Source organism: Lates calcarifer, linkage group LG20 (genome assembly GCF_001640805.2).
Source record: "Lates calcarifer isolate ASB-BC8 linkage group LG20, TLL_Latcal_v3, whole genome shotgun sequence".
NCBI lineage: Eukaryota > Metazoa > Chordata > Actinopteri > Centropomidae > Lates > Lates calcarifer.
This window is the reverse complement of record NC_066852.1, coordinates 23,265,017-23,291,704: the sequence shown is the minus strand read 5'-3', so window position 1 is coordinate 23,291,704 and position 26,688 is coordinate 23,265,017. Positions and strand designations below refer to the sequence as shown.

Genomic DNA, 26,688 nt, shown 5'->3' with positions numbered 1-26,688 from the left:
TCTACCCACAGATTTTGGCCTTAAAATTCATTTTACTCTTGCAGCTGCTGTCATTCAGTTTAAGTGTGTATGACAACAGCTTGACTCAGCAGCGCCTCTGTGTGGCCATGACTTCACATTACAGCTGAACCAAAGATGACAACACTGAACAAATGCTCACATACTGTACCTCTGCCAAGAAAAAAAAAAGAAGTACTGTGTCCAGATTATAATCTGGAACTGCACCAAACTGTGCACACTCATAGATTTCAAATATGTCTGATTTTTTACAAGATCCAAACATTATTTCCTGAAAAAATTCCTGGATCCACCCAAAAATCAGTTCAGCAGTTTTTGTGTAATCCTGTTGACAAACAAACCAACAGGCAGGTGAAAACAAAAGCTGAAGTAATAAAAGAGAGAAAATTTATTTTTTTAATTTTTATTTAATGCAGAGAGAAATGACAGTGCTCTGTCCCATATTTTGCTGCGTATGTTTAGATATGTAGTGAAGGTGATGGGAATAATACGCATATTTCCTAAAATGTCAAACTGCTCCTTTAAGTTGGATCTTTGAAAGCTTGAGCCCTCCCAGTATATGTTTTTGGTACTAAATCAAAACATTACATTGATTATCTAAAGGTAAAAAGGCAGCACACAAACAGAAGTTCAGGACAACACTGAACAATCAGTTTCACCACGTTATTTCAGCCATGTCAACAAACATGCTAACGTTTCAGAACCTGGTGATGAAGGCTGCTAGGCTGAAATGTTAGCATGTTCATTTGAGATTTTGACCGTGTGCACACGTAACACAACAAGGAAAATAAAACAGAGACTTGTTCAAAACAGTCTATCAAATCAAATTTATTGAATTTTAAAGGGGTGCTCTGAATTCACAAATTGCAGCTACAGTACATTACTCCTCTTACATCAATAGTTTGAAGTTATTTCAAAAAACAGTCCAGTCTCTTCTCAGATAGGAAAGTTCCTCGAAAAAAGGTCACGCTACAAAAAAAGGACAGATGCATCAAATCTGATATATATGTATGAAAAATTAGAATGCTATCAAAAATAATGTGGGGCAGGAAGTGTTAAAGGTTGTGAAGGTGCTGCATTTAAGTCAGTTACACACCCATAACCAAAGAGAGGTGACTAATAATGAACAGCAGGTCGGGATTAAAATCCAAAATCTCCAAAACATACACGCCCACCAAACTGACAGATGAGAAGGTCTAAAACAACAGAGACACAGCAAACGTAAACAGGACTACAATATGTAATATGTATATGCTTTAAAGGGTTTCATCCTCAAATGAATCCATGTAGAAAAACAACATTATGGGAATCGTTCAGTAATTTGAAAACAAAGATTAAAAGCTACAAAATGTGAAATACTACAAAATATTAATCTCAACAGAATTAAATGACTTTATTCTTATTCTAGCAGTAAATGCATAGCAACCTGTTTCAAATAGTTTCACCCAGTTATGATTTTTAAAACAAACGATTAGACTTTTCTTGATTATTTCTGTGAGCAACAAAACGACTTAAAGTGTAGTTCTCCTTAAGGACACGATGACGACGATGATGATGATAAACACGATAAATACAGCCACAACCTGTAAACACTGCCTGCCAGCTTAGCTCTTTCATACTGAGATTTGTGGGTATCACAGATAGATTTTTCACAAGGCACTGGAGACCAAATTTGGTTCACTGTCCACAGATCAAAATCAGTCCCAGCAACACGCTTCATTCATTTTTGTGCATTTCACCAGTCTAATGCCGCATTCACATCATATCAGAAGAAGCCTAACAACAGAATATTGTTGCTACATGTTTAAAATCAACACAAAGAGAAAGAAGAAACTGTCTTACTTTTGTTCCCCTAGGCCATAATCATGCTAATATCACGTAGTCTGATCCCAGTGTAAGACACTCTCCACCCAGCAGCTCATATTTACATCCAACATGACATGAACATGGCATTAGACCACATTTTCATTTATTTTTTAACCCCGTTCTATGTTTAAAACCCATATCCAGCATTAGTCCTGCACTGCCCAGAAAAAGAGGAACCAACCCTGAATGGATATGTGACAATACAAAGCAGCAAAATTATACCAAAAAGTGTCACGGTGGTAGAAGAGACCCCGCATGTGGTTATCATCATTCACATCTCAACAACCCACAGTTAGCTCCAAACATGACCGACATATGCGTTAGCGCCACACTGTTTGTTATTTCTGGATGTATAATGACAAAGAAATCCATGTGTGTCTTTGTCAACTTGCCCTTTAAATGACGTGAAAATAGACACCGAAATTAGCCACTGCTGTTTCCCTGGTTAGTGATAATTGTGCTGATGACATCAAGCCAAGTCTCATATATCGAGTATTTTTGGACAAAATCAAAATAAAACTTGTGATAAAAGTAGTGTTTTGCATTTTGACGGCACAGCATGCCTGCCCCATTTATAATTTTCTTCTGCTCCTAAATGTTTTTACTCATCATTTCTTCTTCTTCAATCTGCATTTTTGACAAGGTGTTAGCATCCAGCAACGTGAGAAAACTCAACGAGGAACACAAGCTAGCCCCGAGTAACTTATAACTAATAAAACCTGTCCTCGGTGTAGTGTGAGCCCTTGCTGAAGTGTTAGCACGGGGCCAACTATCACTTAACATAGCGTGTGATAAGGTTTCCCTATTTGAGTCAACCACCAAGTGTTAGCTTGCTTGCTATCACTTGAAAAGTAAAGTATTAGCATGTAGTCTATATCCACTCCTTAGTACCATATGCTAAAGCGTTAGCATGGAGTCAACTCTTGCTCAAAAAAGTGTTAGCAAGACGCAGACTGTTGCTAAACAGTGTGGGCACATGCTAAATGGTGTTAGCATGTGTAGCCAGTATTGCACACAGGTTAATTGTGGTGTCCATGTTCTCGTTCAACAGGTGGCACACGATTAAAGTATATCCTTTCATTCAGAACTGGTATGTCTGAACAGCTTATAATTATTATGTAAAATATAACTGCCTCATAAAGGAGATTTTATATTTAAGCTGCGTGTTAGTGGAGAATCGACTAAACACCTGATTAGTCTGTACTCTGCTCCACTACATCCTCAGAGGAGACATCCATCCACACACCCACCATGCTGGTCACTCTCTGGGATCCAAAGAAAGAGGATACGACTGGAGGGTTCTTGTGTTTGTTTAAGTGAAAAGTGGGTCACTTTCCTATTGTGATAAATCATCTACAGCATGTCTAAACTACTGAAAATCAAACAGCTCTCTCTTCATCTCACTACAGTTACTATGATTAACTAAAGTGCCTGACAGTCTTTGGTTTTCCAACCCTTGGGAGTTGAAGGTTCACAAGCCATGTCAGCATAGCATAAATAGAAGAAAAGTCTATAAGGGGAAAAAATAATGCTTTAGAAAAACACATATAGAAAAGAATCAGCAAATCATTCCAGATGTGATCATCTCCAGAGTCAGTCTCACAGCTCATCATCTTACAATAAACCTCTATACACACACACACACACGTCAACGACTTCATCAAGCTTCATCAAACCCTGAGCAAAGAGGTTGAACTTAAGACTTCCTACATTAAGAGTATAATGAGTGATAACGACTTCCTGTTAAGATATGTGTACTCTGTCTGCCATGACGCTGTTTATGTGCGACATGATTTTATGTGGCAGTGATCCAGACTCCTGGCAACTGAAATAACGTGTCATCCGGTGGCTATGAAACTGTAGTCAGTGAAGAAAACTTTAAGCTTATGTCAGGTCAGATGAATTCACTAGATGTAGGTTTTTATAAATTAACAATTCAGTGTTGGACAGTCAATATCATCAGCTAATTTTTTAGAAGTATAGTAATTTCATTTGAATTTTTGGACAAATACAAATACAAGTTAATTTGAAAAGAAAGAATAAACTTCTTTAAAAAATGATAAAATATAGGAAAATGTAAATGAAAAATGGTGGAATGTCATATTTTCTATATTTATTCCATGAAATCAAAGCTAAGCCTGGAGGATGACTGTTAAAATCTTGACGAACCAAGTTCCCTGAACTTCATATTTAACCTTCTAACTCTGTGACAGACATTTCCATCACTGTCGGTCAGATTTAACATTTTCCATGACCTGTCAGAATAAGAGTCCTGGACAAAACTGACCCTTTAAAGGCCGTAAAAAATAAGTCCTAGGTGAAGTCAAGAGGGGGCATGTTCTGCAAAGCTCAAACTGTCACAACAGGCTACTGCACCTCAAACAAACACAGCCATACCAAACTATTTTAGGTGGTGAACTGTCAAATAATGTCAGCCATGAGTCTATGCAGTATCACACCAGACTAAACCTATCCCCAAACATGAAAACAAAGCCATGTGTCAGTTTTTACAGTGAGGTCATGGTGGCTGGGAGCTGAGATATATGTATCTGAAGGCAGCAGACATGCACAGTTTTAATAGAAAATGCCCACCTAACCCTGCTAATCCCAACTGGCTGAAGTGCTGAGTGGACAAGCAGATAATCCTGACGACAGATGGCAGCAGAGAGGAGGGGAGGGCTCGCTCTGCTCTGCTGACGCTCTCAGCAACTTTGTACGACTGCAGAGCACATCAGCCAAGAGAAATGAGGAGGATGGAGGCAGGAAGCAGGAAGCAAGAAGGCGATAAGTGACGTACAAGTAAAAGGAATGAGTTGCATCTTTAAATAAAAAGAAGAAAACTGATCAGAAAGAGTATTCTATGAATGTATAAACTAATGTTGTGATGGTTTCATTTACATATCTGGAGACAAGTGAATGTAAGAGCCTGTAAGAGGACAATAAAAACAGGACGGTAAAAAACAGAGTGGGAGAGTTCAGCTGAAAGCAGGACAAAGAGCCTGGGATGTTTCCAGAAACAGTGGCCCAGTCAACCTCGGACAAAAGAGGCCTGCACTCTCCTGGGCTCCGGCCAAATGAGACAAACAAGCCCATCATTCAGCAGCTCGTCTCCCCTTACTCCCTCATCCTCATGCTGCTGGTCAGCAAACAGACTGTCTGTCTACTAACAAGAAGACTCATCACCTTTCCCGTCCAACGCTGTTCCCACCAGACGTGGATGCCAACATGTCTGCCGTACAGGAGGTTTAAACAAGATCCCCACACAGGGCACAGTTAACACTACAGAACCCACAATGCAACAGCGACACACTGGTCCTATAAGCAGTCTTGATGCTTGAGAGTTGACACATTTTATTTGAGACTCAAAACAGCTGTCATGTTATGGGGCTGTCACTTTTTATTAGAAATTAAACAGATTAAAAGTTGGATTCAAAAGCAATAAAATGCATCCTTGCTCAATTCAGCACATTCAGGGGATTTGCTTCTGCAGCCTTACTTGGTATGACCAACAATCATCATTTGACTCTCACTGCCTGCTGCGGGTTGTTTTAAAGGTGCTATTTGTAAGTTTTCCCTGCTGCCAAACATGGTTACTTGCCAGGAGCGGGTGGTGGTGATGGTCGAGGTTATAACACACCTTCTGAGTAACGCTACGTCTTTAGGGTAGTCTGGACAGCCAGTCGCTATCGTAAAGTGATGACAGGGCTAGCTAGTTAGCATGCTAGCCTCAGTAGAAGCAAAGAAGTGATAAAACTGGAAGCAAAACGCTGGCGCTGCTTTCTAACGCAGCTCTTGGTGAGTAAAGGAAAGTTTGATGCTGAACTCAAAGTAAACAGCTGATGGCAAAAACTTACATACAGCACCTTTAAAAGCAAAATGGAAGAAATAAGGAATTTGTGACACAAAACAAAAAGTTCTACAGTGTAGTTTAGGATTAGGTTTGTTGGAGAGTTGAGTTCAAACTAGATTTTTTTTGAAAAAGTGACAGCCTTATCAAATCAGATTTGTCCACTGAGCTTAAGTTGTAAAGGTGTCGGCATACGCTACAAAAACTGGTCATCAGCGTAAATATAGCATTACATAAACTTAGAAGATTAGTGAAAAAAAAAACAAGGTGAGGTAAGTTTGAAAGACCAAGCCAAAAGGAGAAAAGCAACAATGCAGCATACGTGGTGTGGAGTACCAGCAGAGATGTAGTGAAAATAAATGTAGGGTCCCGAAAAAGAATGTATCAATATATCAATCAGATATGGCTTGATGTTAGTGTTGTATAGATGCACTGCAGCCTCTTTTGCATAGATTGAATTTGCTGGACATGAAAAAAAGGCCATTAATGCATTCTTAATCAGTTACTTCAGTATAAAGCTTAGATGACCAAGAATATTATCCAAGGAGTTAACTCCAAGGTCTACACTGTGTATCAAACAAACCCTGCAGAATATCTTCTATTTATTAGTGATATGAAGGAATAATATTCTCAGGATGGAAACTGAATGTCTTTAAGATAAATGTCTTCATGCAACTATGAATCCAACAACAACAAAAATTGCCTTGCATGATAAAAATGATCCTTTAAGGTCTGGTTACGATATCTAGATACAGGTTTAAAACTATTTTTCTGTGATGAAATTAAAACATAAATGAAATTAAACATAGATGTCTAAAAACATTAAGTATATACAGCCCTGTGTGAAGTGCTCAACGCAACACCTGATACACAAGTGCATATAAATCTGTGGAGCCTCAGGGGAACTAAACAGTTACTGGATGTCATTTTCTAAGTATATTACAGATCAGTTTCAGGAATAATCACTCCTGATACCCTCCATTTAGTCAGAAATTTCACTACTCTGTGTTAGTTGGCCTCGGTGAGCCACTCTCTGCCTTATTGCTCTGACCTAGGCCCTGAGTTCGTCCCACATTAGGCATCACCACGTCCCCCCCAAACAAATCTCCAACAGCCGTGACGTTCGACGGGAAGTTACCGTCAAAGACTCTTGTCGTCCGAAGCTGCTCTGCGTCAGCTCTGGCTGTCAACAATGGCAGCGTTTCTATGGCAGCTGCAATGCTCCAGTGTCATTGAAAACAAAGATTGTGGATTCAAAGAATGAATCTCTCAGTAGAAACCTTGCTTACCCTCTGCTCTGCAGAACTGGGTAAAAAAAACCCTCATGCAATACAGACTAACACAGCAGAAATTCACAATCTGAGTTTCACCAATCCTTGTGTGTAGGTTAGTAATAAAACAGGATATTTTGGGCCATATCTTATCCTATCAATGAGGTATGTAATGCCTGGTCTGTATGTATGTAACATGCACTTCTTAATTTTATGAAAATGAAGCTGTGACAATCTCTTGTTGGTGCCACCATTCTCCATCTCCAACACCGGAGGATAATGCCAAACTGAATTCCTGAAAACACTGAACCTTGAGTGAACACGAGTGCAGCATTAATTCATGGTGATACACGACGCATACAGATCTACCTCCCTGTTGAAGGGGGATGGCTACTGCAAACGAAGGAACCAGGACCATATAAATCTGTGCTGGATGTTACAGCGAGGAATGTGGGATTGTTGTTGCAGATTTGCGAGCTGATGCTACAGTAGCATGCTGAATGGGAAACTTACAAACAAAATGACCAGGGCTGAAAAGTCACATTGAATCACATTAACAGGTATCAACATTAACAGTTGTTTTTAGCTCTCAAATGCGGGTGAGTTGACGTGGATTCCTCACTTTTCTTTCCTGCTAATACTGCCTGAAATTGCACCCACCGCTACTCCTGAACCTTCTGGTCAATCTGATGAGTGAATGGGCAAGAGAGGAAACGTAACTATCCCAACACATTACTGGGAAACCATAAAAATAAATACAACCTGTTGTAACAGCCACTCACACACACACTCCCACACACACACACGCTGTAACAGACCTTCCAAATCAGCAGAGGCTGTAAACACAGTAGGAGTAAGAGATAAGATAATGTCTCTCCGTGGAAGCTCCTCTTCAGTTTCTGGTGCTTGTGCTCCACGTTTTACTCTCAGTGAAGCAAACACGACCTTTCTTCAGTGTTGAAAATGTAGACAGATGCAGGGTAGCACTTCAACAAGATCCAGGCTAGAGCCAAATCCAAAAACTCCCAAATCATCAAACTTCAGTAGTAGAATTAGATCGGTGGAGAGGTCCATGTAGGCAGCAGATTTGTAACAGAGGAATTAAAGTGTGCGGAAAATACCCAGGAGCTGTGGGACGAGAGCAGGCAGTCCTGGTGTACTACAGTACAATGGTGGGGTTTGAAATGTGTTAAGTCAAACTAGTGCCTTTGCAGAAGTAGTTGCGTTAGTAGCTGAGTGTGCGGCTTGAGCGAGCAGTCGTGAACTCGGATATCAATCGTCCTTCGAATTGTCAGTGACAGCGGCCGTAGGAGACGAGGCAGGGCTGCGGCTGCGCTTGTAAAGACGGTAGCCCTTTCGGCAGAGCAGGACAAACCAGTAGACCTGCGGCGCCAGGATGCACGAGTTGCCCAGGTTGGTGGACAGCGGCAGGTGGAAGGGCACGCTGTAGAGCGGGATGCCGTAGTGGCGGCCGTACATCCAGTACATGAAGGGGAAGAGGGCGATGCGGCACATAAAGAAGGTGAACAGTACCATACCGCCATTGGCCTTGTGCAGCCAGCAGTCCTGGAGGCTGAGCTGGTGGAGGAGAAAAAAAATAAGAGGGAGGGATGGAGAGAGGGTTTTAACGTAGCACTGAAAGAAAAAGGAAATGAAGTAGTTTCCTGGTGTAAACTGTTCAGTTATCTCGTGGTTTCTTTTCCTCTTTGGATCCTTTTTGAGCATCAACATCTCTCGTTTTGTTTCATGTGAAATATCACATTTGACTAACTCTAACCATCACCTAAAACAGATTTTTTTTTTTTCATGGATCAGGGCTGTGTGCGTTTGGATCTGAGTCAGCAAAAACTCTTTTCCAAAAACAGCATGGCCGTGCTCTTTATTTATTAATTCCTCCATCCTCCTCCTCCCTCCTGATCTGAAACAGGGGTTTGTAGGTGAGGGTGGAGGCTGAAATATCGCTGCAGCTCCAAATCACTCCATAACTTCACTCAGAAATACCTCACATGACAGAGGATAAGGATGTCCTGACTGCTGTATCACTGTGACTTTAAGCTGTAAAAGCAGCTTTCATTGATCATAATATCCACACCAGTGGTTTCCAAAGAAGGGTCCAGAGACTGCCAGAGGTCCTCGGGACAGCTTCAAGATCTCCCTGGTAATTCATCATGAGTCAATGATCAGGGCTGGATTCTGGCTCTGACTCTGGCTTAACTTTCCCTGTTGACATCCACCAAGACTGCTAAAGTCAGCCATACATGTAGCCTGCTTAGAAACATTTCTGCCTGTACCATGAAGCCTGGCACAGACGTTCAGGGTCCCCAGAGGATGAAAACTAACGACTCAGAGAGCTCAAAATCTCAACTTTGAGATTCATGTAAACACACCAAGATTAAGATTTCTTGTAACTAGCTCAACTTAACTAAACTTTGAAGAGCAAACATGAACACAGGAGTCACAAACAGGCACAGATTCATTTCACAATGCCACTTTCTAGCGTGACCCGACTATAATATGCTACTGTGCTCGCTAAACATGCTAAAAGCTAACGTTAATTAGCTCAACTTGAGCCAAAGTAGAGTCTGATGATATTGTTTAATGGTGTGTTTTTTGTAAAGATTAGTAAAGTTGTAATGAAAAGTAAATGTTGCTGGTATCTCTTCACCATTCATCAGAGATCTTCTTCTTATCTTTGATGGTAAAGAGTGGGAGGACCCTGGTCTGCACAACAGAAATCAATAGGAATTCAACACTGCTGTTGAGAGCAGTAAAAACGTCTGGCAGAGTTTCTGTTAGTGCTGATCGAGTCCAAAGGAGGGCAGCGTTTTGTTTTTTTTAAAGACAGCGTAGCTTTGCTTTGCTCTTTTTCTCTGCTGACACCAGATGTCAGCAAAGACCTGAAAGCCCATGGTCCACTGATTTCACTGGGATACACAGTAAGGCTCCTCTATTCTTAGATTACTGCGTTTCTTTGACTGTACAACACAGCTCGTCTAAGTATAAGATGTACTGCCCTGGACCTAATTAAGGCATTAACTGCAGTGGATTGGTTAAAAGCCAGGGAGAGTGAATGGTGCTTCTTAGCTGACTGCTACTGACTGATGAGGGGGTTTTTTGTGTTTTTTTCCTGTGGTGAGCCATGCATCTTAATTATTGATGGTACAGTGACGAGCTACATCCCAAATGAAATGGAGATACTAAAGTTTTTGATGATGCAAGTCACTGTGTATCACAAGAAGCATGAATGAAGTTTTTTGTGCTGAAGCAGAGACCTATAACACACATGTTAAATCACTTAAGTTCATATCACATATACACATACAGTATGTGTGAGAAATGTGTATTTTTATAATATGCACTGACCCCTTTAAATAGATTTTAGGCGACACAACACTATCTCTGATATTCTTTTTCTATTTCAAAGAATATAATAACAAAGCTGAGGCCTTTATTTATATTTATAGAATGCTACTGATCACAAATCTGTACATGGTTCAACCCATTTAATTCAGAAATGTGTAGTACAGGTAGTAGGGTGGTGGACAAATTAATTTAAGGGAAGCACTTTTGTTGTGGCTGCTGTAGTGTAAACTTTCCTAAGAGCTGCTAACGTTAGCCTGAGTATTATCAAGTTAATGATAAATTACCTACATTAGTAGTGTGGGTAATATGCTAAAGTTTGCAGCTTATGTAAGCAAACACACAGTTAAATTTATTCCTTACTCTTTTGCTCTTGTGTTTTTGATTTTGGAAAGGCTATAAAAAGACACTTTCCTATAAACTCTACAATTCTTTAAGTATCACTCTTATTAAAGCCCCTTTTCGGCATGTGTAGACATTCAAAGCTCAACAGGCCTACTGCGTCTGGTTATGGTTGTGAAGCTATAACTGGAAAATCACAGCTCGTTTAGTAAATGATTGCCCATCTTGGCTGTGTGGTAGCTGACTTGTCTGACAAAGTAATGATGGTATTATAATACTTCTACTGTGATTCTAATCTCATGATGTTTACTCTAAATATTCTACATACTTAGCTTTTAAGATTTTAATACATGACAGATGTTTTGTATGATTTCCTGGCTTGAGTCTGGTGAATGCACGAGTGTATGTGCTGTCTCACCTGAATAAGTATCTTCCCCAGGGAGACAAAGGGAGTGCTGAGCTCTGTTAGAAACAAGCAGCCGATGAAGAAATCCCCCTGGTCCTTTCTGAAGAACTGGGGAACAGACAAACAGGGCACACACAGGGTGAGCAAACAAACATTTAAGCATGGAAACAAACACAGCTGACGTTCCAGGACAACTTCTGGAACAGTCCGGACCTGGAGCAGCAAAAGAGGCTTCAAAAGCTGTGGAACAACATCAGGTTTTTAAACACTTGTCTCTAAAAGGTTGATTCTAATTAATCCAACTCATTATATAAATGCTTGTCCTTAAATTTGAGCAAAAACCAAAACATTTCATCAACGGTATTCACTGTTTCCTCCTGTATTTCACTCTATACATTCAATACTAGTGTAAAAACCTGTGAAACTTCATCCACCACTAAAACTTCAGGCTCCTTTATTAAAAAGGATGTCGATCTGGTCAGACTCTTTTCAGTCATCAATCAACAGCAGTACTGAAACGCTGAAACAAAGCTAAAGCAAACATTTTTTAAGCAGGAGAGGCCTCTTCTGTGGGTTTCTTTAATCAAAACTGCAGAAACAAACTTCTGATCTATGTATAGGTTTGGTACAAAAGCAGGTAGCAGTGTGACATTCTTAAAGCAAAGAGAAAACAGTGGTTGTATAAGCCAGGATGGTGGATGGGCACAAAAATAGTTTGACTTCAACACTGGAGACTCGGATTCTCATCCAATGTCTTACCAAGAACAGCAAACAGGCTGTGGAGGTCATGGTTTGGGAGGAGCTGAAAACCGAACCTGCTCCTCCTCCCAAAAATGACTTGATCTAGTCTCAAAGAGCAACTATTATTGGCAGGAAGTTGCACTCAACTAGTCAATATAAGCATCAGTGATAAGCTGAGGCAACTTTAAAGACATTAACCAGGCTGCTAACAAGAACAAACAGTAGTGTTTAAAGTCTGCAGCGGCTTTGTTACAGGTTCAATTCATTTACATACGTTACATATTTACCAGTCAAAGATAACCATAGAAATATAAAATCGTGGCAAAGGTGACGTCATAATGTGATATTTCCTAACTTTATGGGTTGAGGACGATCATCTGAACACAACAAACAAGTGACTGGGATACGGAAGGCTACAAAGATGGCCTCAGTGTTGGCGATGGTAACCTTGATCCTGGCAAGTAGACTGAGAACATCAGGGTCAACTGAGGTTTGGTAATCTCTTCAGCAAGGGTCAAAGTAGAAATATGTAGTGTACTCTACTTTAGCATTTGTGGACAGCAGCCACACGTCCACAACCGTGAATTAGATTTAGGTAGATCGAATTTAAGACTGACACCCAGAGGCTGTTGAGTAAAATGCTTTAGCTGATATTTGTAAGAGAATCTCTCTGTTTTGTTTTTTTTTTTGCCACAACCGCAATAACTCTACCACAACTTGAAGATGGTTTTTAAAAAAAAGGCAGAGAGAGGCAGAGGAGGGAGTGATGTCCTGTACATAAGTAATGAATGAAGCTTTCAAATATTGACCAGTGGCACAGTGCTGTGTGGTTAGAGAGGCCATCCTAGAATAGGTGAGTCAGTCTAGATGGATAAAGAGACTCCAGACAAAAGACAAGCGCTGTCTGGTAGCCCTAGCTCGCTGTGTGCTGACCATGAATAAAGCATGAGAGGCTCCAGACGTGGCCTTGCCATCTGCCCATGAAAGAATGACTGAGACCACAGAGGAACATTACACCACACCTAACAAACTACCTGGTTACCTCACTCCACCCCCCACCTGCCTTGGGCATTTGTATGTTACCTTTACACGACTGTATGTCTGCATGTGTACAAGCGGTGCCACCACATCTTTCCTCACAAAACTTTTGCCTCTGCCTGCGTCTGCACAGGCAAAATAACTAACTATGTTGTCATTATTCTAATGCAAACCTCCAATTTTCCTGCAGCCACTGAGGACAACAGGTGTATTTGTGGTTGCTTGTGTCTGATGTTTATAATCTGTCCAAGGATTAATTTGAATTTACTGCAACAAACAGTAACAGGTGAGCAAATCAGGTGAGAGTCACGACTCACTGCACCCTGTCCACCTGTAAAAACCCAGAAATCTTGACTAGATGTTGATGCAACACCTTCAACCATCATTAAAAACCTGTGTATAAAGAGCAGGTGGTGACAGTGAGCTAATTACAACGGTCCAGACGTGCTTCTCTCCAGCCACATCCCAGTTCTCCCCCAGCTCCCTCTGGTGTATCCTGAAGTATTCCCAGTTCAGATGTGACATATGATCCCTGAGGAGCACCAGGGTCTGCCTGGAGCTGTAACTCCTGGCTCCCTAATCAAGGCGGCCACAAAAAAGGCATCCTGATCTTTTTCTAGACTCATTTCAGCTGGTTCAGGATCAGTGGTTCCACTCTGGGATCCTATCTAAAGGTGAGCCCCAAAAAAAACTGATGAAGATCACAGTGGCATTTGTTTGATCTTGTCCAAACCTTGTGACAAGGAATTCAACTCCTCCTAAACTCAGTGTATCTGCCAATTCAGCATCTGATCTGTTTAATAAGGATTCATCAGGGTGTGGTACGTAGCTCAACTGGTTTATCAGTAGCTGCACCATCAGTCTTATTTGCCAACTTACCATAGTATTATTAATGTTAACCTACCTTTTTATGCTGATACAATTACCTACAGGTGGAAGTATTATCTTTAACAATGTCAGTGACTGAGCATGCACAATAGCAGGACCTTTAAATTAACTATCTAAATGGAAATTACAGAATTAATGTTACTGTACCTTCCCTACTACAAAATGCCCAAATATCTACTGTGAACAAAGCCAGCTGTTAACAATAATCAGCTAATCAACATCATCTACACCCCGAGGGTTCGGCCTCTTCCTCCTCCCGTACGTCACCGTCCTTTCACAGCTTGCTGGATGTAAGTCTACCAGCTCATGTGTTAGCCAGGTGAGCCAGAGTGGCATAAAGCTGATGAGTGAGGGAACAAGAGGAGTAACAGAGGGAGGGGTGGTGAGTTTAGAGAAAAGAGAGGATGACTGCAGCTGGAGCTGAATAATGTAGGGTAATGTGAGCTCATATTGTCACTGACTGCCACTGCAAACAAAGGGCCGGGTTTCCACTGCACCTGGCCTGCTAACCTGGGATTCTACCTGGGAGGGAACGCGTTTCTGTAAAATCCACTGGATATAAATACAACAATCACCAGGTTGAAGGCAGTCCGATTCTAGTTCGGAATAAAATACATATTTTCTGGAGGAAAACTGAACATTCTGGGTGAATTTATACCTAGGCCATCAAAGTAATCAGAACATGAAGACCTTCTACAAACTTCCTCACACAACTGTACAACAGTGAACTCAGGTTTCCAATTTGCAGCTCATTGCTGCACTAAAAGTCATCTCTTCTTTTGTTGCCTGCTTATATTCATCCATTCAAATCATTTTTTCTGAGCTTTGATGCATTCATGTACACTGAGAGCCTCTTAACATCCCACTAACACTAGAAAACAACCTTTCATTCTCTCTTCCTGCCCGTTCTCATTACAGAAAGTCCCTTTATAAACACTTACAATTCATGGACATAAAAGAAAACAATAACAAATAATTTGTTGGTGTTTGTTCAAAGAGAGTAATAAATAATTACTAACATACTGTTCTCTTTCCCTTCCTGCTATTTATTCCTTCCAAGCCTGAACAATCCTTTGAAACTGACCGAGTTGGACGGTATCATTTCCTCCCATGGACCACACAGTCAATCAGTGAAGTGGTTCATTTTAATGCTTGAAACTGATCATGTCGTGGTTAAAGTTGAAGCAAGAGTTCAGTTTTCAAGTTTAGTCAAAAATGTGTAACGGCTCGCCACTGTCATCCAACTCTCATCAGGACTTAAATATTTCGCAAATAAAAAGGTGGAAATTGCAAATCGCTGATTCAAATAGTTTCGTTCACTTTATTCATAGTCGCTTACTACGTCTGTTTGTCTGAGTTTTTCCCAACATAAAGCAGTCTGTCCTTCGACAAGCTTCTAAACAGGAAGTGACACACTTAAAAAACGGCTGAGCTGATGACTTGGTGGTTTCAGTCACCACTGAGGGAAACTCACAGCCAGCGACGATGACGTATCAGTAGAGTGAGCTCAGTTTGAACATAGAATCTATACGATAGGATAGAGATGACCTGGTTGTGTTGAGCAATCCTGCGGTGAGACAATAGATGCTTTGAGGACCAGGTATATTTAAATGCTACTGAACTTCATGTTCAAGTATATTTGACATTAGTTTAAACTCCTTTCCAAAGCATAACATTGGCTTAATTCTGATGTACATTCAAGATAGCCTCTAGATCTTTAAACATATTTCAGCACAGGTTGAAATCTGACTTGCAGAGAAGGACAGCGAGCACCAAAGTCTATTATCTGTTGCCACTTAAGTAATCATTAGAAGATAATGTGTTTTAAAGCGAGGATTGATTTAAAAACTAATGCAATGCATTACTGGCAGTGGACAGTATCAAATTAACACACAACTTTTTTTATGACGAGTGACTTTCAGCTCTCATTGGGTTGATTTTTGTAACCGCACTGAACAGATGGCTGCTTGAAAGATCGGAAAACCACAATGGTCAGGATTAATGTAATGTATAATGAGAATAGCGCCTGTATGATCCCTTTAGTTCACACAGGCACTCCAACATTCAGTAGATCTGACCGTCTCAATAAATCAACTGTTTGATTGATCTATTAAATATCAGAAAATAGTGAATAACTGTCACTACAATTTCCCAAACCACAAGCTAGCATGTCAAAATTCCTAGTTTGATCCAACCAACAAAAACAGCAAAAATTCACATTTGAGAAACTGGAACAAGTGAATTTTTGTAATTTTCTCTGGAGAAACAACAATTAATTTACATTTAATCTTTACAGATTAGTTTCTGTTCATTGAGTAACTGATAAATCAACTTATTTCAGCTCTAATATTCTGTGAATAAGTAAAATGTTTCACTTACTACTAACAAAGCAGGCTAGTATCTGCGTTCTTTCTGGAAATTTACACCAATACAGCAGATCATACAGCCAATTACCCCTAATATAACCCCTGAAATAACTCATATTCACACACACAGTGAACTGGTGTCACTGTCACACACTGAACAACCCCATGAGATCCATGACAGTCGTAGTAAACAGTCAGTAATCCCACAGTGATGAAGATTGTGATCTGTGATGTTAATCGTTTTAGCTCCAGCACTGCATGAGAGTGATTCCTGCCAGCAGCCGATTCAGCAAGCCAGTGATCCATCACTACCGGTGCTGCCTGCGTTCATTCAGTCTTCATCTCGACTGTTACTCACCAGTGTAACAGGCAGCAGGATGGTGAGCAGGGCGATGTGATGCAGCACCAGCAGAAACTCCCTGCGGACGAAGGAGTTGAAGGTCCTCAGTGAATGCTGCTTGTAGTCCTCGTGCCCTTTGACGCGGAAGCGGTGGTAGTGACTGAGGTACATGGCGAAGATGTCGTACGTCATGTAGGGCACGCCGTACCAGATGACAAAGTGGGTGGCCAGCCAGTGCCTGAAGAAAAGAAAAAACAAAATACATGGAAATACTGCATGCACGCTGACTCTGAACACATTTATTTTAGAAGTTGATCCCAGTTAGATAACAAGACAATCCTAATGAAAACTAACGCTGCAGACGTGTACGATGAAAACACAAGCAAAAGTGCATTAATCTCACAGTTCAGGAACAAAAGAAAATCAGAAAAAAGGTCCATTTTAACATTTTAACCTGACTGTAAAGGAAATGCTGTCAAACTAAATAAGGCTGTGGTTTGGAGTCCTCGTGCAGGCATCACTTTTCATTAATGCTGTGTCCCAATATCCTTGCATCTACATGTCATTTCTGCACCAAATCTACCATCTCACAGCCAATTATACGTTAAGGTTACGGTTTAAACATTACCAATACGCTCACTTTGTGCCGGCAGGCTATCTCTTAGATGGTAAACCCCATGACCTTTAGTTTCAGCAGAAGTAAACACACATTTAACCTATGCCTTCCCTCTCTCACCCAGGCATGCGAGGCCATACGGCAGGCTTATGTAAGTACAGTATAATAAACAGCTTGGATCGCTGCAGCACGCTAATGAGCACCGATTACTGTGATGGTTAATTATGTGGACAGAACGGAGTAAAGCTGCGGGGCAGAGCTGAGCTACTGACCTCTGACCTCTCTCTGGGTTCTTAAGGTCAGTGGATGGAGATTAAGATCAGTAAGGCACAACAAACAGCTCAGGGAGGACTGAAGGCCACATGACTCAGTTCTGTAGTGTATACACTTGCCATATTGAAGGCAATGGAAAATACAGATGGACTGTTTTTGGAAGCACGCAAAGACAAACACTCCTCCCTCCACCTTCCAACCGATCAGACTACTGTTTAGGGATAAGATCAAGGTACCAGAGCCATTGAGCAAGGCAGGAATGATAGAAGAACTACCGGTTTATTAGTGTGCTGCATTTTATTATACAGGATACAGCATGAGTAGTTTAGTTTGTCTGTTTTGTGCTATCAAGAGGTACTGTACAACATTAGTGTGAGTGTATAGCAGTGATATTTCTGCAGGATTTGTGAGGAATATTTCCAATTTATTGCAACTTTGGCCTTGATTCTGTAGCTTTGATGAGTAATTACCTTGGTGAGTCCGATGTTATCATAACTGACGGACCAAACTAGGCAAAAAATGTCTACTAAAGAGTCTACTCGCTCAGTTGTATGAAACTCCACTGTTGTTTCCCCAGTACTGGAGGTTTGTCCGTTGCTAACCACTTTGAAAAGTTACAGCAGCCGATGCAATGAAAGCTAAATGAAGTGACAGATTGTGCTGGAGTATTAGAGTATTCATGGTCTGACTCTGGAGCATGTGTCTTATAAGCTCCAGGCCGTGTGCACGTCACAGGGCAGCAGAACTGAGCAGCGCTGTGGAGGATTTAAGCCCTGTGGGTGAAGGGGAGAGAGAGAGGTGGTGGAGATTAGCAGCCTGAAACTGGGCCTTCCTGGGTCTGGCCCGCCGACTCAGTGGGATTAATAGGCTAGCATTAGCTTAGCACTACATTTTCCTAAACTGCATGGGGATGCTAATGCTATGCTAACGCTAACGTGCTGCCAGGTGGCTGATCAGGAGGCAGGAAAGGAGCTAGCCGAATAAGAGGCTGTTGCTGCAGTTTAATGGGGTAAAACATCTGAAATATTGTAAACATAAAGGAGTATACTCATAACTGAAGACACTCACACTTAGCATCCTGCTGGCATTACCCTCTACAGCTTACTTCCTAGGTGAAAAGACTATAGCAGCAAACTTTCCAGTACAGATATAGCAGGGAGGTGCAACTGTTTTTTCTTCCAGGATATTTAGGGCAGCCGTAACACTGGACCATCCTCAGCGTATGTACATAAATAACCCTCGTTTCCTCTTATACTTTAGAGACAAAATGTCTAGAAATGCTGTTGCAATTACACGAGCAGACGGATGCACGTCTCAACATCTTTGTTTTCATCTCATTTCACACCCCCAGTATTAAACTTATACAGAACTTCATCTCTCTGTGGTTTTCTGAGAGGAAAAAGTCAGCAGCTTTTTAAAGAAATGTCTCATGTTTTGAGAAGCAAGGTGAGAAGATGCAGCACACCACTAACAGTGCGTTGACACACTTGAAAGCTTATTAGGGCTGAGCATCACTTTCAGGGCGAGGTGCTTCCACGCATTGTTTTTTAAAAATTTAAGTCCCAGTAGCTTGTTGAAGTTGAACCAGATTTTCTTTTATTGTTTAAAGTACTTGGTTGTATCTCCTGAGCATCAGAGGATATACACAGGAAGTTCAACCTATCTCAAATACGCCATGAAAGTGTCTCAATCTTATGGATCCCACCATGAATCTAAGAGCGTGTTATCAACGTGCTGCAGGTGTCGCTGAAGCCGAGAGAGCGTAATGATTCAGAGGGTGCACAGGTTACCACCTGTAACCACAGTTTCATGAAGGCGGTTGATGACATGGAGAGTCTAACCTGTCGTTAATGACGTTTCCCCAGCATGATGACACAATGATGACTCCTGCCGTGGTTGCCATGACGGCATGGATGGAGGACACCAGTCTGAGAAAGAGACAGACACATGAGAAGATTGAGAGAGAGAACGTGCAGCGACTGAGCTGAAAACATTCACAAGCATTTGTTAATCACACTATGGACGGCTCTGTCAATAAGATATCTTTGTTATGGGATATATTTTTATGCTAGCAGCACTTAACGTACTGTAGATCACCATTTTCAAACTCATGTTCCCTCTGCTTTTAAAGAGAACCACCCTTCGTCTTCTCGACACAAACATGAATAACCTCAGGACACATGTTGCTAAATATTCCCCTCAGTTTTCTGTCTTGCAATGTTGGGTATTCAATAATCCCTTCATCTGTAAATCAGGATAATGATTTTCGTGTCACGAGATGCTGAAACCTCCCAATTAAACTCAATCTGACCAAACTTTCTCACACTGGTCAAACCCAAGAGATTCTATTTGAATCTAGGTCAAGTTTGGAAAAAAAAAATGCGTCCCTTCAGGTGAGCTACTCGAGCAGTCAGACCTACAAATTCAGTGTACCATCGTGGGATTAGCAGTGCTTGGCCTCGACTTTCCTCATCTATAAACAGACCTGTGACATAGGAGAACTTGGCACGTCTCTATTTGAAGTGTCACTGTGCGAGGTGGCGTAAGGCATACATAACATTCACAGGCCTCCCATCTATCTTAAGAGTATACTCACAAGTTGGTCAACACTGAGAATTTGAATGCAGAAAAAGCCTAAAGTAACTGATGTTCAATGGCTGTATCAATAAAAACGTGATGCATGTTCTCTCTAGAGTCAGAAATGCAGATTTTTTCCTAATGGTTTTTTGTCCATTATAAACGAGATGCTGGATTATGTCACCAATTTGTTCAAACTATGAATGGCTGCTTTTGCTCAGACAAGCTCTCTCCCTGGCCGTTCTCCCGACTTGGCAGCACTGACAGTAAGCTGCTTTGAAATCAGAAAACATGTAATTCATTCCCCCGGCACTCGCTGCAGCCGTAACAGACAGTCAACCCCTTTAACGCGCCACTGTATTTCGGTATGATTTAAAACTACGTTTCAACTTTTCTAATTCAAGCATTACCACCTACTCATCACCACCTACAGCAATGAATGGAGACAAGCACAGGTTACCCTGTGAAATTGCATCTAGCGGGACAATTACTCAGCTCTTGTTCATTATAGATGAGAGGACTGTGTGGGCTGGAAAGAAAACTAATTTCCAATTTACACATTTTCTTGTGATTTACAGGCCTGGTATAGGATTAATACTGTACTAGGACAGTGCTGCACACATTCGCCTGAGGACTACCAATTCATTTTACCATCAGAAATTAATCATATCTGTATAAATACCCTGTACTTTAATCTTTACTGTACTCCTCTTGGAACTAAACTCTTCCAAACTTAAATCAAAATAAAGGGATTACAGACGTAATCGTAGAGTTGGGAGGGATCTAGATTGAGACAAAAAGTCAAAAGTCATAAATATAATTATGTGACTTTTTATTTACAGTTTGTTCATAAGAATTCTCCAAAACTACATGTTGGACTGCCATGAAACTCAGCTTAGACATTCATGGTCCTCAGAAGATGGCTCCTAATAAATCTCGGTACCCCTGCCTCCTTCTCTACAGTTGTCATTAGGTCAGCATGTGCCTTTAACCAACACTACCTCAAAAACAAACGACTGAATTTCATGAAATGTCCCCAAAGATTTAAACCCAATGGCTTGCTCCCTAGAGGATAAATCCTTTCTATTTTTGGATCCACAAACTTTCCTTTAGTTGCTCAACATTCACACATGATAATGTAACAGACTTAAATTAAATGCACTCAGCACATTCACGCTCCTGAAGGGATAAAAATCATATGACTGTACGAACTGTTCCTCTACAACCGCTTTTACATTTCTTCCTCCACTGTAAGCAAAATTGTCAGTATGCTCTCTGTCTGTCCAATACTTTCTCACTGTAGGTTCCAAAATTTTAGGCCCATTCAAATATGGACCAGTGGAAAATCTATGCAAATGCACAGATTAACTTTCCAAAACAGAGACCAGTTAGAAAGCAAATTGGATAAACTAGACCTGATCTAAAATACAGGTGAACCAAACAGCTGCAGAAGGATACTCCATCAATTAACAAGCAGCAAAGTCAAAAAGATCTGCGTTTTCCCTGCACTTAACAGTTCACAATCTCCATCTGGGTGCCAAGAATACACTTTTCCCCATGTGATGATGATGCACCATGTGACTGGGGCTGATAGCGAGTCTCGGGTATTAGACAAATTATTACACAGCCAATACAACTGGGCTCTATAACGTAAGCAAGGCTTTAGACTTTAAGTCCTATTGAAATAATGAGTAGTTTTACAAGGCCAATAAAGACTGCTTTCTTTCTCTTTTTAACGAGTTATAGTGCGCTGGCAAATGGCAAGCTGGAGAAAACAAAGAGTGTATTTGTGTGTGGTTTCCTGCTTGAACCTGCTGTCACCTCACACCAATATCCAAGGGAATACCGCCATGACACCGGCATCGGCAAGGCAACGAAGGCCACGTGACCAGCAACGAGAAAACCAAAGGCCTGAGCTGGAAAATGCTAACTGGCCTCTCTCTCCCCCCCCCCCCCCTACAAACTCTACCTCCAGCCCCACACACACACATTTTACCCCCACGCCTCACTGCCTGCTAGGGCTGTATGGTCGCATACTTTGTCACAAGACCCAGATTTTACACAGCCCATTCATTGTGTGTCCGCCAATAACCCCCTCGCTCTCTCTGCTGACGAAAGGTTGAGGTTGATGGGGTGAGGAGCGTGTGGAGGGGAAAAAGGGAAGAATGCCTTGCTGCCTTGTTCGGCAATGTTGTCTTTTCTTTCCTGCTGTGTCAGGCCAGCGAACAACCTCTGCTTCCCTTTCACTACAACCAAGTCTTCCTACTGACTGTTTCGTTAAACACGGGCCGCTTGCTCTTTCATGTCCTGTCACATGCAGCGTCTGACAGTCAGGAGAGGTGTTTTTTTTTTTTTTTTTTTTGCTCCTCCAGTAAATGGGCTACGTAATCTGTAGTTCCACTGGCGCTGCAGTAGAGCGAAAGAAAAAGTGACAGCAGAGGCAAAAAAGGCAAACAGGGTGAAGTGCATTTCATGGCAGGAAGGATCTCGCTCTCTCTGTCTATCACAACCCTACAAATGGACACACTGTTCCTGAACCAGTTTAGTAGGAGTCAATAAACACTTCTCATAATCAATAAGTTCATTGTTTAAATACCAACTGTGCCAACGAAATTAATGGTTTAACCAATCACTTAGCCTCTTGTAAGTGGGAAATGGTTGATTCTGTTAAATCTGGGACAATTATTCTCATTAACAGTTAATATACAGATAATTTTCTTCATCTACTTCTTCAATTTCCTCATAATCTTCTGATCAACAGTTCAAACCCCCAAAGAAAGAAAAGCATAAAATCCTCACATTTGAGAAGCAGAAACAAGCAAATGTTTTGTTTTTTTTGCTTAAAAAATTACTAAAACGATTATTTGATTATTGTCTGAACAGTTGCTGATTAATTGTTGCATCTCTAGTTAGATCTATTAAAACATCCTCATTTATATTACATTACTACAATACAGTGTCATGTAAATTAACTGATAAATATTACCTCTGAGAAAGGTGAGAGTTATATTGGACTGTACCTTTTATGTATGGGGAGAGTAAAACATTAGGTAAAAGTCATGTATATTTGCACCAGTTAACATACCAGTTATTTTACTGTGCTGCTAAAGCAATATAGATTTATATCAACTTATTAAGATGCTTTAAGGCTCTCTGTATGAATTAACTGTGTATTGGAGGCTGCACTTTCAGAGCAGCATTAAGAGCACTGCTGCTGTATGAAACTTAAAAGGCATACCAATACCATAACTGTGGCCATGAGCCTCTTAAGCTAAGAGTGTGCCAGTGATGTTGAGCAATATAATCCCTTCTGAAGTCAAGTGTTGTTCTTTAAAGCAGGCTAAGGTTGAACCTGGTGCTACAGAGATCCTTTTCAGTTGATGTTATATTGGTGTTAACAAGTCATCACTGCAGGGTTAGTTGTTTTTTTTTTTTTTATGTTAAACTCTGACGTTTCACCACTTCCTAAACATCACGTCAATCAACAATGTGGCCCACCACATAACATCTTTATCTTTATACTTTCCAAACAAACTGGACACATACAGGAAAGTTCTCTCTACATCTACTGCTGGCTATCTTACAGCTAACTTACATGTTGGTAAATTGGCTGTTTGCTGCAAATAAACTTGAGCAGTCCGGCGGTTAAATCTACGTAAATGATGCAGCCTTCAGACTCTCTAGTTTATTTATTTTCTTTCTGCAAAATAAACAAACTAGAGATGTGGACAAAACATGGTCAGTTACCATGAATGGGGGATTTAATAAGGGATGCTACTACTTTGAGTTGTGGGAATTGTAGTGTTTTAGGAGCATGAGCCATTATAGAAACTAAAAGTTCAGCCATTTCAGTCTCTACTGATTCCATTTTGACCATTTATTCTCGTAAATCATTATGGGAGTGTGACACCAAATTTGTTTTTGAGTTAACTGACAAGTACCACAGTAAAACAGAGAGATTAACTCACAGTTGTGTAAATATTTGCCGCCTCTCTAACCACAAGGACCTAATTTATTGCTTCAATCACTAAGGTAAATATCATTACATTACTAAATTACATTAGTCACCTTGAAGTTACTGTGAACTGAGATGCATTCGCTGTCATGGGCCATCACTTTCATTTAACTGGAGGCTGCAAAACTGATCATTTTCATCAGCCGAAAAGAGACTTTATTTATTAATACTGATATAATCTTAATATGGCCATAAACACACCTACATAATTACCTGGTATCTACAGAAGGCAATAAAAGCCAGATTATATATGTATTAAAGGATAACTCAGGTATTTTTTAACTGACAGGCTTGTTGACATTAGGGAGAGGATTCCTAAAGAGTAAGATCCTGTTTGTTTAAACAGAATTATCACTGTATATCTCTACCAGACTCCACTGACAAAAACAGTAATTTTATGGAGTAGAACATGGGAGTAGAGCTGGAATATAACTGCCTGAAACGGTTAGTTTGTTGGTGTTATTGTGTGACTTTCAGTAGCGTTGGAAGTATTTAGATCTTTTAAAATAATAATAGCACAAATCCTTGTGAAGCTGCTGAAACTGTTCCACCAAAACCAAAGACACTAGCATGATCCAAGCTCAGAATCTGCGTGTCAGAGTAGATACAGTAGATATTAGAGGCCGGTTTAGTGGTGGGGAACAAGCAACATGACATCCCCCTGAGGCAGAGACGCTTGTAAGGACAACATTTTCCATTAGATGAGCATTAGTAAATTAGTAGAAGCGTTGTTCAGGAGTAAGGTTCAGTGTTTTCCAGTGCATAGCTAACTCAGCAGTCGGCTCTGACCAGAGCTCAGAGGAGGATTAGCAGGAGTGACAGCGTACAAATGAGCATTGAACTGAGCTGTGCACATGTGAGCAAGTCACACTGACCCACACGCACACACAGACACACTATATTAATTATTACTACTTCACAGCTCAATAAGGAGGTATAAAGTTACTGAAAAAGCTGCGTTTAGTTTTTAATTTGTACAGAATTTACTGTTGTCTGTGGTTTTTCTAGAATAAGACCTGGATCGAATTCAAGTTTGTTCACCCCTAACAAAAATGTCACTTCCTATGTGGAGCAGTGAAGAGTCCCCTGGTGGATGCAAGGCTATAATCTCATATCTCAGACTACTTAAAGGATGTGACTCATGAGAACATACATGCACTTTTGAGCACTCACAGATGCATTATAGCCCTTAAATAACAAATCCAATTTCACACACACACACACACACACAGAGATAAATGAGCACTTCTTGCAGCATGTTTACCAGGACTTAATGTGCACTTACTACATGCTTTGGTATATTATTTTCAGTCTTTTATAGTATGACTATTGCAGTCCTGTATTCTCACAGGGACCCATAGTTTTGCGATGGTATTTGCAAATCATCCTTGTACAGATTTTTTTTTAGCAGGAAAGCACCAAAAATTAAAAAAAAAAAAAGAAAAAAGAAATCAAGTTATAAGATATTAAACAAGGAAAATAAAAATGCATGATTCAGTGTAAGTAACAGTCACCCTGAAACACACACACACACACACACACAGAGAGAGAGAGAGAGAGAGAGAGAGAGAGAGAGAGAGAAATTAACAAGCTAACTGAACGAGCGGTAATGTTGCTAGCTTTCGTGCTATAAAACTAGCTAAAATGCTACAAACAAGCGGAATATTAGGTGTTATTTTGTTCGGTTAATGTTATATAAAGTGATGATTTTACCTCTCGCTGACCAGCACCACGTCGGCATCGCTCCAGTGTTTGAACACACACGGCAGGATCCTCCTGAAGGCGAGGAACAGACCGGGGAAAACTACGGCGCCACAAGCTAAAACTTGCAACATCCTGCCCGTTTATATTTTCCTCTAAACCTGCCCGGAGATCTGTCTCTCTCCCCTCCTCCGCGAGTTTCGCCCGGTTGTTCACACGCGGCGGTGAGGCATTTTCACGCGGCCGGCGGTTCGGTGCTTTTTCACCGGGAGCAGTCCACCACCATCCAAACACACGCACGCAGGCTCTCGCTCTCTCTCTCTCGCTCTCTCTCGCTCTCTCTCTCTCTCTCTCTCTCACACACACATACACACTCTCGCACTCTGCTCGAGAGCTCAGCAGCAGCAGCAGCAGCACCACTGTCGAGTTAAAGGCAAGGAAACACACGGAACTTCCCGTGGAGACTGTCAAAATAAAAGTCGTGACCCGGCGCCGGAACAAATTGTGGCAGAGCAGAGCGAGTAATACAGATTCCATGCTTTTATTTTGAAGGTCAAACTTTACTCATTATTTAACACAACGTGGACAATTTAAAAACGAATTGTTTGCGCTTGTTATTACTCTACACGATAACCTGCTTCTTAATATAAACAACAATAAGCAATTACTAAAACAATAAACAGTTAGTTTTTTGATAGTGTCTCTGTAACAGTACAATTTATTGAAGTACCGTAATTAAGTACAAATTTGTAGTACTTGTGCTTTGTACTAGTATTTCCATTTTATGACACTTCATACTTATACACCATTACATTTTAGAGGGAAATATTGTAATTGCTATACTATATTTATCTGTGGAAGCCAATTTCTGATTAAAGAAAACCTTATTGAAATAATTATTTAGTATCTCAAAATAATGACTTAGCAAATCAAAAAAAGAGAAAGAAATACCTTGTCAAAACAAAGAGTTACCATCTCAAAAAAAGAAATAATTTCTCAAAATAATGACTCAGCATCTCAAAA

At 40.7% G+C, this 26,688-nt stretch overlaps 1 protein-coding gene across 1 annotated transcript; it reads right to left on the bottom strand.

Annotated features, from left to right (window-relative positions):
• Window positions 1–830: 830 nt before the first annotated feature.
• tlcd3a (TLC domain containing 3A) lies at window positions 831–26,109 on the bottom strand. The gene is made up of 5 exons (XM_018689267.2): window positions 25,678–26,109; window positions 19,214–19,300; window positions 16,502–16,721; window positions 11,123–11,218; window positions 831–8,580 (listed from the first exon to the last, which is right to left on the bottom strand). Exons 1-5 carry the CDS (start codon window positions 25,797–25,799, stop codon window positions 8,275–8,277), a joined length of 831 nt encoding a protein of 276 aa, XP_018544783.1. The 5' UTR covers window positions 25,800–26,109; the 3' UTR covers window positions 831–8,274.
• Between the last annotated feature and the right edge of the window lie 579 nt (window positions 26,110–26,688).

Bases quoted from the DNA above. Each gene is read 5' to 3' on its own strand.
- tlcd3a (XM_018689267.2), bottom strand. From the start codon at position 25,799: ATGTTGCAAGTTTTAGCTTGTGGCGCCGTAGTTTTCCCCGGTCTGTTC. The intron at 19,301-25,677 runs GTAAAATCATCA...TCTCTTTCTCAG, and splicing joins GTGGTGCTGGTCAGCGAGAG to ACTGGTGTCCTCCATCCATG. The intron at 16,722-19,213 runs GTTAGACTCTCC...TCTTTTCTTCAG, and splicing joins GGAAACGTCATTAACGACAG to GCACTGGCTGGCCACCCACT.